The sequence below is a fragment of the Propithecus coquereli genome, unplaced genomic scaffold, assembly GCF_000956105.1.
Source record: "Propithecus coquereli isolate 6110/MARCELLA unplaced genomic scaffold, Pcoq_1.0 Scaffold131, whole genome shotgun sequence".
NCBI lineage: Eukaryota > Metazoa > Chordata > Mammalia > Primates > Indriidae > Propithecus > Propithecus coquereli.
Genome location: NW_012137303.1, coordinates 6,385,577 through 6,398,397, shown reverse-complemented (window position 1 = coordinate 6,398,397; position 12,821 = coordinate 6,385,577). Strand labels below are relative to the sequence as shown.

At 36.3% G+C, this 12,821-nt stretch overlaps 1 protein-coding gene across 1 annotated transcript in view; it reads left to right on the top strand.

Annotated features, from left to right (window-relative positions):
• The window catches only part of CDKAL1 (CDK5 regulatory subunit associated protein 1-like 1), a 712,360-nt gene that overhangs the window by 420,087 nt on the left and 279,452 nt on the right, over positions 1-12,821 (top strand). Inside the window, exon 9 of the mRNA XM_012638567.1 lies at positions 6,934-7,100. Within this exon, the coding sequence (XP_012494021.1) occupies positions 6,934-7,100 (167 nt within the window). The remainder of the gene's footprint in view (positions 1-6,933; positions 7,101-12,821) is intronic.

Below are 12,821 nucleotides of genomic sequence, written 5' to 3'. Positions count from 1 at the left end.
TGAGCCACCGCGCCCGGCCTATTTTTATTTTTTTAGAGACAGGTCTTGCTCTGTCGCCTAAGCTGGAGTGCAGTGGTGCAGTCATAGCTCACTGCAACCTTAAACTCCTGGGCTCAAGTGATCTTTCTGCCTCAGCCTCCCAAAGTGCTGGGATTATAGGCATGAACCACCATGCCCAACCAGAGTAGCTTTTAAGCTTAACATTAATATCTCTCTACTACTGAGGCAGTACCCTTCTAAGAACTCCATCCAACAAACCAGACATTCTAAGGTCTGTATTTTTGCTTGTAGGAACATGAACTGTGCTCGGTTCGGTGTGACTTCTGGGAATTGTTTGGCCTAACACTTTCCCCTGTTTCTTTACCCAGCCTTGGGATTTAGTTGCTTGTCATATACACCTAGTCTTACCCAACAACATTAGGGAGACTTCTTATCTTTGGAGTTCCATCTTTGTCAGCTCTCTCCTCTATGGTATTTACCCTGTGCATTGTAACCTTGTGAACTTCAATCTTTGACTCTTCAATTCAGCAAGATCATCAAGTTCTGTTTGGTTTCTGCCTTTCTGTACTGTGCCTGGAAGATGCCTCCGGACAGTAAGATGGGAAGTCTTAGAGCTCACCTCGTCTGTTTCTCTCACCATTCACAGTCCTGCACTGCCTGTTGTTCCTTGTCTGATGATTTGTTGTGCCATATATTTTCTCAGTTTTTCTAGTTGTTTACAGCATTAAGGTAATTTCTGTAGTGCTTAATCTTTCCTGTGCGGAAGTGGAAGTCCTCACAATATTTTCTTTTAATTAAATTTTGGTGTTGTCATTAATATGGTCAGAGTCAACAATTTGTGCTGGATATTACATATTCCTGTGCAGAAGCAGATATGTTGGTAGATAGAATTTTGATTGGCATAGTTTTGATCAAGTTATAGAATTGGTTATTAGAATATATGTTATTCTGTTGTAATAGATATTCAGATTACTTTTAATTAATACTGCCTGCAAGTATTTGTAGTGCTTTGGTCTTAAAAATTTTAAATTGAAGAGGTAGTTGATTATTAAATTCTTGGTATCTGGGGTATCTGTCAGACTGGCCTATTCTGATTATTATTCTTCTCCTCAAGGCAGAACCACTAGCTGCTTCATAAAACTTCCAACTTTTAAATATTTCTCAGTCCCAGAGTTGCACTTTATGCTTTCTTTATGTAGAAACAGTGTACCCACACACATACACAAACTCCTTTTTCACTTTTTATTCAGCAGAAAACATGACTGTCTTCTGATCTCCGCTACATCCACCCCAAAAAAGGCACATAAGACTGTTTTAACTAACCCACTTTTTGGTTAGTTGTCAATTGTAGTACAGGTTGAGTATCCCTAATCTGAAAATCCAAAATCCAAAAGCTCTAAATCTAAAACTTTTTGTGCACTAACATGCTCAAAGGAAGTTTTCCTTGGACCATTTTGGATTTCAGATTTTTCAGATTAGGGGTGCTCAACTGATAATATAATGCAAATATTTCAAAATTTGAAAAAATCCAAAATCTGTAACACTTTTGGGCCCAAGCATTTCGGTTAAAGGACACTCTCTTGCAGTGATATTGCATATTCATTGCATATGACATTGCATAGCTTATCAACATGTCATTTTTGCTGTCTTAGCCCTACCCTGTGAGCTTGAGCCTCTTGTAACAACTTCCATCCACACTGGCTCCCAATTTACAATTCTTTTTCCCTACAAACCCCTGCATTCTTTCTAGGGCTATTTAAAAAGCCCATTTATGGGACATAACACGCTGTAGTATAAGACGATAAACTTAATCTGCCTCCTTCAGGTTATTTCATGTTTTCAAGACTGGAGAGTCAGACGCCTTGTTTTCAGAAAGTGTATCATCTTTTCATGGTGTTTAGTTTGTTTTTTTAACTTTCTATTATTTACAAATTCTTGCAGAAGTATGGAAATAAACAATATTCTTTCTGATTGTTACCTTTCAAAAGAGCCAACAATTTTTTTCTGTGATCAGGATAATCACAGTGTCAAGCAGGGTCTAGAAATACCATTTCTTTGTTAATAACTCTTCTTATTAAGTCAATAAAAATACAAATACTATTTGTATTAAACTTTAATTGTTTTATGGTAATTGATCTATCTGAACTTATCTTTAAGTGAAAGAAAAAGTAAAAAGATGGCTTGTATTCAGTTCCTGTGCTATTCAGCTGTCAATGTCGGCTAATAGTGAACCTTAAGCAAGACTGGTAATCTTTTACAGAAGTTAAGGAACTGTGCAACAAACTTTGCAACATTCAAGCTGCATTTCCATATTGTCCAAAGAATATTCATTTTGATACTTTCTCGTTTCATAATACATAACCTCATCTACTTTTGTGCACAAACTCTCTCTCTGTATATGTGTGTAACACATTGTTACATACATGTGTTTATATGTGTATGTATGTATATTTATATGTGTGTGGGAGAAGGTGCTTTCGAAATGTTAGCCGAAATATATACTTAAGCGAACTGTGCACATCTTTTTTACTGAAAACAAACTCATCAAATAACATTGATTAAAGGAACCAAAATTTATCAAGGTCTTGCTGTGTGCTAGGCATCATAGTAAGTTCTAGGTATATGCATTTTAGTAAGATTTTTGCACCTCTGCATGGGAGATGCTTTTATCTTAAAAGGGTAGACAAACAAACCAATAATTACAACACATTATATTACAGAATTATGTACAAGATGGTTGGGAGTACAGGAGAGGCAGATCCAAATTAGTTTCAGTCGTCAAGAAAGTTTCCTGGAAGAGATATTCCTTATGTAAAGAAGAGTAGAAGGCATTTTAGGTAGAGGATACAGTATATGCTTCAACGACAGAGGTCTGAACTACAGTGACTTGCCCAAGAAACTATAGGTAATTCAGTCCGGCCAGAGTGAAAGCACTATCTCATGTTTGGTTTGCTATGAGCAGTAATTGCTTTGTGATTATGAGGGAGAATATTCTAGATCTTAGAAGATATATGCTGGTATATTTAGAGGTGAAGTGCTGTAATTTCTGCAACTAATTCTCAATGATACAGAAAGAGCTCCTAGAGAAATACCACTTCTCTGACCAGGTGAAATCAGGCTTCACCCATATTTTAATTTATTACAATGAAACTTACATATAAGAAAAGTTATAGAGAGTCACAATCTTTTGAAATTGAGTTTTGGCAAAGTTTGATTTTTCAAACAGGATTTTCTATGTTATAAGACTATTTTATTGAGGATATTATCTTTCTTTTATTATTCACCTTTAATGTCTTCTACTTTTTCAGTCCTGTGTCATCTCAAATTACTATGGAGCAGAGATTGGAATTCAGCTGTTGAGGCTGCTCTCTATTCAGGGAAAAATAGCTTTGTGTTTCACTTACAAGCTGATCTGTAATTGCTTGGGTAATATGATAATGGATTCTAATAACGAAACTTTTTTAAAGGGTTTTTTTCCTGTACAGTACATTTTGTTCTTCCTAGTATTTGCTTTTCCTTTTAGCAAAATTAACACATCAAAAGGATGATAGATTATCTGATGAACATAATGTTCATTTAAAAAGTCAGGTAAACTGAACAATTTTAGGAAAATGTACAAAAGTCAGGTAGATGAACAATTTTAGGAAAAAAAATTTCTCCTTGGATGCTTCAGAAAAAAGCTAATTTCTGTCTCCTACTTTCCTACCCACCACTTTCTTTTCTTGCATGTATTTATTTTTACAGGCATGGGAGTTTTTAATGGACATTGACTTCTCTTATCTTAGTTCTTCCTGCTTGCTTCTCTTTTTCATTTTCATGTGTTTATTTTTCTAACATGTATTAATCAAAGTTCTGGAGCTATCTGGTTGAGGCTGACATTGTATCCATTTCAAGCCAGCCCTCCTGGCCCTTCATTTTGGCTTCCAGGGCTGTGTTCTCCAAGACCACCCCTCTCTACCACCACCACCACCAATAGGGATGGACTTGAAGTTCCCAGGATGTCTGTCAGTGTCCCCTTGGCAGCTCCTGGCTAATAGCCAGTGTGAGATCACAGAAGTTTAATGGTGAATTCCTATACGTCATGAACTGGAAGGGCTATTGGGCATGTGGTAGGTAGGGGCCTGATAAATGTTTGGATGAACAGAGAAATGAATGTGCAAAGGAATATAGCTCATAACTGAAGTCCTTAAGGAGTGAACCTGTTTAAGCAAGCACTTCTGTCGATAAGTCTAGCCAATTACATGTGCAGTTATAAGCATGCATGTGTCTCAGTGTGTTTCCATAAGATTACTGCGGCCCTCAGGTTCTCTGGTGAGTTTGGAGGCAAGCGTGGCCTGGCAGGAACTGCTGTGCTGTGAGTAATCAGGAGACTTCCCAGGAAAAAAAAGGATGTCAGAGGCATGGGGATTCCACATTTAGCTTCACTTTTAGTATGAAACAACTTCTATATCCTATCTATTTGAGGGACCAACTCATTAGAATTAATGCTTAAAATACAACCTTGCAAAGTCTGAACTCTCTCACATTGATTAAGAGCAAGATCATCTTTGATAAATTTTTGCATTAAATTGGCAAGGCAAAATTGTCCTCAAGTCCGGGAGTTTCACGTTTTGCACATACTCTCTCATTCCCTTGTGGTTTGAACCAGGTTGCTATTATATAGAGTATTTTAGCAGCCTTGATCTTGGAGACATCAAGACCATTATTCCTGTTGTTGCTGATTTAGTATTACAGCTGCTTCCTCTTTGTGTGATTTAATTTGAAGTTTCAGCCCACCAGGGGGCTATTGGTCCCTACCTATGCAGCTTTAAGAGCTGGCTGCTGTTTTGTGCTTGGATGTTATTTCCATTCCTATTCATAGTGATTTTTCCCCTTCTATATTCATCTAGCAACAGCAAGGCACTGTTCCAGGAACTCGCTTTCTCTACATAAGGCATAACATGGAACCATTTGGATGGAAAAATTATAAATTAAAATTATTCTGTTCATTTTAAAATATTCATATTGTGTTGCTCAAATGCCAGTAACTGGAAAATCATGGATAATGTCCTGTTTTTATAACCTCTTTCAGAATGTTTTAAAATCTGTTTATGTTGTTACTTAGCCATCTCTTTTCCTGGAGTGGATTTTGTGATAAAATTTTTTTTAAAAAAAAAAAGTTGTACGAACCCAGTGTCTAATGGCATATATAATATTAAAGATGATACCACTAGTTGCAATTCATTTTTAAAATAGAAAAATATTTATTCCCTGTACAGAGAATATTTATAAAATTATAAGACTATAAAGATAGCCTGTGGACATGCCAGACTATTTCTTTGGAGGATAAAGCTTTTTATTAAATGATTAAAACTAAGCAAAGGTTTATTATTTCTGGAACTAGGTATTTAATTTAAACTAAGAAAACCCAAATATTCATAAAACTACTGATTTCAAAAACTAAAAACATCTCTAATTTTTTTAATAGAGCTGTGTTTTGATGTCTTCTGTTCTCAGTGCTAAGTTATTGATTCTTTAATTTTGGGAAACTAAAATTTTATTTCCATTCTTGTATTTTCCATGTTGTGTGGGTGTGGGTGAGGATGTGCATGTCTCAGAAAGATAGACAGGTGGGAAAAGTGAAAATGTTTTTATGTGGTTTAAATAGTTTTTCATTAAAGTAAATATATCTTTATTCTAAAGGAAAGAATAGTGATTGGAGATCTTAGCTTTATGCTGTGTATTTTTCCACCTCTGTGGAAAGAAAATGAAGATCTTTATTTTTTGCTTTTCTATTCTGTAAGTTTTAAGTCCACATTCACATGTATTTTATTTGTTGTCTCTCTTGGCTAGGAATATTTGAATGTATTTTTGAAACTCTTCTGTCAGCTAAAGACAATTTAAAGTTATTTTAAGACACTTTCTAGAAACTTACACTTTGGTTCAGGCTAAAGTCTTTGTTTGTGTGGCTGTGTATGTGTGGAGGTTCTTCAGAAGCAACAAATCACTTGAGCATGAACAAATTTCACAGGCTCATTTCATTGTTTGTTTTAGCCCTGTGAATCATTTGGCCTTTTAAAATAGGCTAATCTTTTCATTGAATATGGGGTCAGAAAAGTTCTGTGTGCCCTGAAAACCTGGATGGTTCTTGCTAACTCTGCTTTGTTTGTTTTAAATAACACAAGGTGATCCAAAAGTGTTTCCTCTCTATTTTTGAAGGGATATTATTGCAGACTATAATATTTGAAGTTGGGATTCTTTATAATAACAATAACAACACACACACACACACACATATATATGTTTTCCTAAAGTCTGATTTATGAAAAATAGGATGCAAGCTGTCAGTAAACAAGTTTTCCAACACAAACACTTAGTGTATGCAGCAACCGACTTTTTTAAACATAGCAATAAAATGAACGCTGTTTTTAATTGGATGAAGAAGATAGATTAGAATAGTTACAACAGGAAAAATGGGTACCTTATAATTAATAATATGTGAGTTAAACCTTAACTCTACTTGACATTTTTCCTTGGGTTGGCGACACCCTGATTAGTGAGTTAACTGCTAGTAGTCTCTAATCTGTGGAGTGACTGTTTCAGTTCCAGGGCTTATGGTGTTCAATAATATAGGTATTTTCTGAGGTGGGAATGAAGCTTTAGTCTTGATCAAAGTGCTTTGGAGGAAGCACAGTTGAACTGATTGGCTGTGAATGTTAATCACTTCATAGGACGCACTGATAATTTACAGCATTGTTGTAACTCTCTGGTGTTCATAAAATGAACTTAATAACCCACTGCCACCATGGGATAAGCTGCTTTTTCTCTGCAATTGAATACCCAGACTGCTTGAATAATAGGGTTGAGAAATACTGCATTAAAAAGAGTGAGCAGCTGTATGATGAAGGAAACAGCTCTGCAACAGATTTGTTAATTATCTCCTTTGATTCACAGAGGGTGTTTGTGAGATATGGTTGACCAGTGAAGACACAGGGGCTTATGGCAGAGATAATGGCACCAATCTCCCCACACTCCTGTGGAAATTGGTTGAAGTGATTCCTGAGGGAGCAATGCTGAGGCTTGGCATGACAAATCCGCCCTATATTTTAGAGCATCTGGAGGTAAGGAAAAGCACCTCATTTGCATGCTGACACAGACACTAACCAATCCAGACAGTGTGGCAGCCTCAGTGTCACTGCATGAGCTTCGTTTAAAACCACTTTGACATTTTTCTGTAGTCCCGCATTACCAAGAATGAATTGAGACTTTCAAATCCCCTTCTTTGGCAGTCAACGCTTCTTGTTTTTGCTTCCTCATCATTAATTAACATTGCCCAGATTTTTCAGTACTTGCTACTTTGTCATGGTTCTCTGTTTCTTCCTTGCAGCCCTTCAATTTTCCAACACATAAATTTGCCTCTGTTCCTCCATTTTGAACCTTTGTCTAATTCAGAACTGCTAATGTGTTGCGTTAATTTTGCAACCATAGTCAATGCTGCAGGTTTTTGTACTACTTTTATACTACTTTTTGTACTACTTTTAGCCATATGAGTAAGGATACTGTGCCCTAAGTTTGAAGATGAATTTTCAGTTTCATGCCTTCCTCTGGAGATACTTAGGGGTGAAATGGAATCAAAGGGACATAGAGCTTGGTACTCTTCCGCTAGATTTGTGCATAATTTACTATGACACCTGTATTCCCATTGCAATGCTTATTCCCAAATAAATCATTTTCTTTTAGAGAGTCTCACTCTTTGTTATTTAGGTTAACATAATTAATGGTGATGATCACTGTGAACAAAAAAGAAGGTGATTCTAAGATCCCTGGTTTCATGTTTATCCCTTCCGTGCATCAGGATGATTACCCTTAAGTAGCTAACTGGCAAACTAGAAAAATGGGCATGTGTCCAGGTAACTGTGGCACCTGATGACAAATGCCACAATAAATATGAGCAAAGACTCTTATTTGAGAAATAAAATAATTACCTACACCTGTAGTTATGGACATGGAACCTGATAAGTGCTGTGGGAAAGTCACTTTTCTTTTTAATCAGGTGTGTTTTTTGCCATATATTTATGCAAAAAAATAGCATTCCAAAAAGCTATAAGCAAGTACAGTTGCTGAAATTTAACGCATAAATGCTAGTGAATATCTAAACATTTAAAAGATTGTTTCTGTTGATTTGATTTTAGGACTGTACTTGTTGAGGTTTTTATAGAACAGCCTCCTTAATATCAACAATGTGTTTTAGAAATTCTGAAAACAGAGTTAATAATCTGACTGCAATTTAGCAATTTCAATTTTGTTATTTACATTTTCCTAGCTAGATGTTTGTAGTAAGGGCACATGATTTATATGTGAAGGTTGGTACTTTAGACAATGTGAAATGATTATGATTTGCTATTTAAAAATAAGTTGCAGGCATGTCAACTTTTACTTAACACTTTGACTCAACACTTGAAAAAGCAAGTGATTCTCTGTAAAAAAAAAAAAAAAAAAAAAAAAAAACCCAGCCTGAGCAATAGCGAGACCCCGTCTCTACTAAAAATAGAAAAAAAATCCAATATGCTAAGAGCTGTGGCAGTCTTGCTGTGTTTGCAGTAAATGTGAGGCATAATCATGAAGACCAGGAGATGTGCTAGATGTGGGTGGGTAGGAAGAGAAACAGGCCCCACCAATGTACAGTTTATTATAACATACCGGTTTCTCTGAATTGAAAATGATCTGATCAGGGATCCAGGGACCCTGGGACCCCTAGTAGCTAGAGTCAGGGAAGTTCAGGTAGGGAGTAAACACAAAGGAAAAAATCAGGTATTGGCTCAGAGGTGACTAACCAAATACTTCTTGGAGTGAATTTAGCATTTTAATTGATTGCAAGATTACAGCAGGTGATAACGGCATTTATAGCAGATCCTAGTGCTCAGCACCTGACTAGACAGAGTCATTGACCTCTGAGTAGATACCCTGGGAGAGCTTCTACCAATCAACAGAAGATGTGAAATACAACTTTATACTTTACCTGGAAAACACCAGATGTTTAGTTCATAGATCATAGTTGGAGTGATAACAAGTTCTGATTGTCACAACATGTTCTTTAAAATCTTGCTTCAAAATATGTGTAATATTTGCCTTCCCTGCTATATTGTCATCTTGAGGCAATGACCTTGTCATATCCATCTCTGGATTGATCCCACCCAATAGTGGTTCAATAAATGAGTCAATAAAAGAATAAATAAAGGAAAGGCCTCCTTCATAAAACAAATTGTAGACCACACTATAGTCTTAAACTTTGAATTCTTAACACTGTGGCCAGAAGAGGCAGCAAAAGATGACGTATTAAATGAGCTTCAAGGGTAGGTTTGCCCTCAGAGAAAGCCACCCACTCCTGTGTACTCCACAAGTAGGGGATGATCCAGGCTGTTGTACCACACCAAGGGAGAAAAGCCATCCAAAGGAAACAGAACAAAAGGAAATAAACAAACAAAGGTATGCAAGAATCGAAGATCCACAGCATCTGGAAGGAAGAGCTTTTAAACTTTTCCTTGTCACTTTGACAAGGCCTTCACACCTTGGTGTTTCTTCTCATCCTCCTCTGGGTGGCAGAGCCCAGAGCGTGCCGTGTTACACAAACACATCCTTATGTGACAGAAAAGGTGACTGAACCCCAGAAGGCGTACGTGGCTTCCCAGTGTCAGAAAGGGCATGAGGGAGGGGCACCTAAGCCCCATGATCCTCAGTCCCGTGCCCAGCAACTCATTGTATTTTTCCATTTTCCTCTCACCGCGCTTAGCCCACTCTACAGAAAGTACTTATCTAGAGAGTGCTGAAGAAAGTTCACCAATAAGAAAAAAGGCAAAACCCAGAAGATGAAAGTAGATTTTAAAAAGAAATAAATAAAACCACACAGCGAATGAAGGTAGTGGTTTTTTTAAACTGTAGGGATGAAAGGAACCCACTCTTGCCCTGATGCTTTAATACCTTCAGCGTGAGGATTTCTTGAGAATTTTATTGGTAGGACTCGAGCCTTCTTGTGTTTCTGGAAGATGCTTCACACGACAGACTTTAATTATAGAGCACTTTCACTGGGCTGGTTTCCTTCCTCTTCGTTCTGTTCACTTCACCTGACTCAGATTTTTTTTTTTTTAAACGCTTTACCAGCTTTTTTTTTAATTGAACAATTTAAAGGGGAAAATATTCAAAGGAAAACACCCTTTTCTATCATATTATTTAAAAGTAAGCTGTAGAAAGATCTGTTGAATACATTTTATGAAGTTTCCCTAAGAGTAGAAGGTGCATATTACACTTAACGTAGGATGCACTTTTAAGGTTTTATGAAGAGTCTGGCATTGTGTATGGTATTTTATATAGCAGATATTGAATAAATATGTACCGAATAAAAGAAGGAAGGGTGAACTCTATCACTAACAGGCAGACAGGTAGTGAAGTGTCTGTTTGGAACATCTACAAACCCTATTTTTAACTTATCAGTGCCCTTAAAAAGCAATATAGGATTCATTTAAATTATGATAGAGCTGACAAAGAGATATCTCAAACATATACATAGTGGGAAAACACCCTGGAATTGAAGAAACATAGCTATGAGCTTATGTAATACTGTATTAAATTTGCATATGGTAATAGAAACAATAGATAAAACAATAAATTTTAAAAACTATTTTACTTCATTTTAAAATCTACTGGTGTCTCTCCATTGCCTCAAGGATAAAGCTAAGCTTTTTAGCATAACGTTCAGGGTCCAGATACTTTTCCTGTTAACATCCCTGTTCTCTTGTCCCTTTTGTATCCTTATGATGCCTCCTATATATACTGTATATATATATATTTTTTCCTAAACAATTTATACTCTTGAAATTTTTACTTTACCTTTTTGCCATTACATGCTTACCATACGATGACAGTTGATGGTAATGTGTTAATCAGATATACTAATATTTGCTACTGCACGTCTTGGCTAATATATTGCCCTTATAGTGGCAAATAAGAGAGATTTTTCCTGTGTTTGCTTTCCTATTGATATTGCTGATGTAATAACCCTAGCATATTCCTCTTTAATAAACTGTGACCTTATAGAAAGTGAAGCATCTTGTGAATTTGATCACTGTTGAAACTACATTGCTTAGTTTTGCCCTCCTAGTGGTAGGTAGCCCACAGCTAAGGTATTAATTTAGACAGAAAATAATACATGTCAACCCAACAAGGTGTAATGAAACCAGTGACAGTGATACAGTGGCTGCTAATGAGGCACCAGAAATCACCAGTAACTTTTCCTCCAGACTGAGCACAAATAATAATAATGATAAAATCAGTACACTTTATCAAGTACTTATTAGTTTCAAAAAACCATGCTGATTGCTTTACACACGATCTCTTTTCCTTCTTACAATAAGCTAGCTGTATAAATATTATTGATATTATCATTTTTTTCCCCATTTTTTAGAGACAAGTTGCCCAGGCTGGAACACAGTGGCTGTTCACATGCACAATCACTGTGCACTACAGCCTTGAACTCCTGGCCTCAAGTGATGCTCCCATCTCAGCCTCCCGAGTACCTGGGCCTACATACAGACGCACACCACCACACCTATTATCCTTATTTTGTTAATTGAGAAGCCAAATGTTAGAAAGGTTAAATAACTGGCTAAGCCACATAGCCAGCAGCTGCTGAACTGGTTTCTAATCTAGTCTAACTCTAAAATGCTTTGTACTATACTGCATTTTCCATGAAGCCTTCCCAAGCTCTTCCCACATACTTTCTGTGCTTAGTCGTACCCCTGTTCAGCAGACCTCTGTCGGTACTCATCATGGTGCACCATGACTAATTACTGATGTGCAAATTCTACACAACGGTTATCTTTAGGGAGGTGCTGTCTTCTTCATCTTTGCATTTCAGTGCTGTGATAACACACACACTTAATAAATGTATATTGAATGATGTGGTAGCTGAAAGTTTAACTTATTAATGTTCCTTGGCTATATATATGCCTCATATATTGAAATATCTTCATATCTGCTGAGCATGTATTTTTGGAAGTGTTTGGGAATGGTTGGCATATATATTTCTCATAAGTCACACTTCTGTGAAGATGTACTGGATGGTGGGGGAAAATTCATGTAAAGGATACATTTTATTTATTTGCCCTGCTAAAATACTGTAGTGACAGATACTATCTTTAGGACTATCTAGAGTAAATGAGTTCATTGTATAATTATCGAATTTGTAGATTATCTAGGCTATTAACTTCTTTCTTCTCCTTCCTGCTTCTTAGCTTTTGCTGCTTTATAAAATCTCTATTAGAGACATCAGCAGTGAATAGTCAAGGAAGAGAAATTAAAATCAGACAATTTGTCTTGGTTTTAATTTTGTGGATTGGCTAGTAGGGAATAGACAGTTGAAACTGCTGAGCAGTAAGGAATATGGGAAGCATCTGTGGATTTTATTTACCTAAGGTATCCTGGTCCTTCATGTGTTATGAATACTTTAACAGTTATCTGCCTTTAGGAGACGTGTATGTCTCAAAAATCATATCAGAATTTTCGTGTGTCACTTACAGCCTGCTCCAGAGAGGGCAAGATGATTAACGTAGAGTGCAAGTGCTTTCGATTAAGGACTTCATAATTATAATAAAGCAAATTACATATTTTTAAATTTATATTACTTTTGTGGTTTTAATTTTAATTTCATACCTTTTATTTTATAGTCTATCTGGAATTAATTTTAGTGTATGAGTTCAAAATTTTATGTGTCATATTTGTGTATATTTTATAGCTGTGAAGCTTGTATTTTGCTTATATAGGTCTCTCCTACACTAAAATTACATATT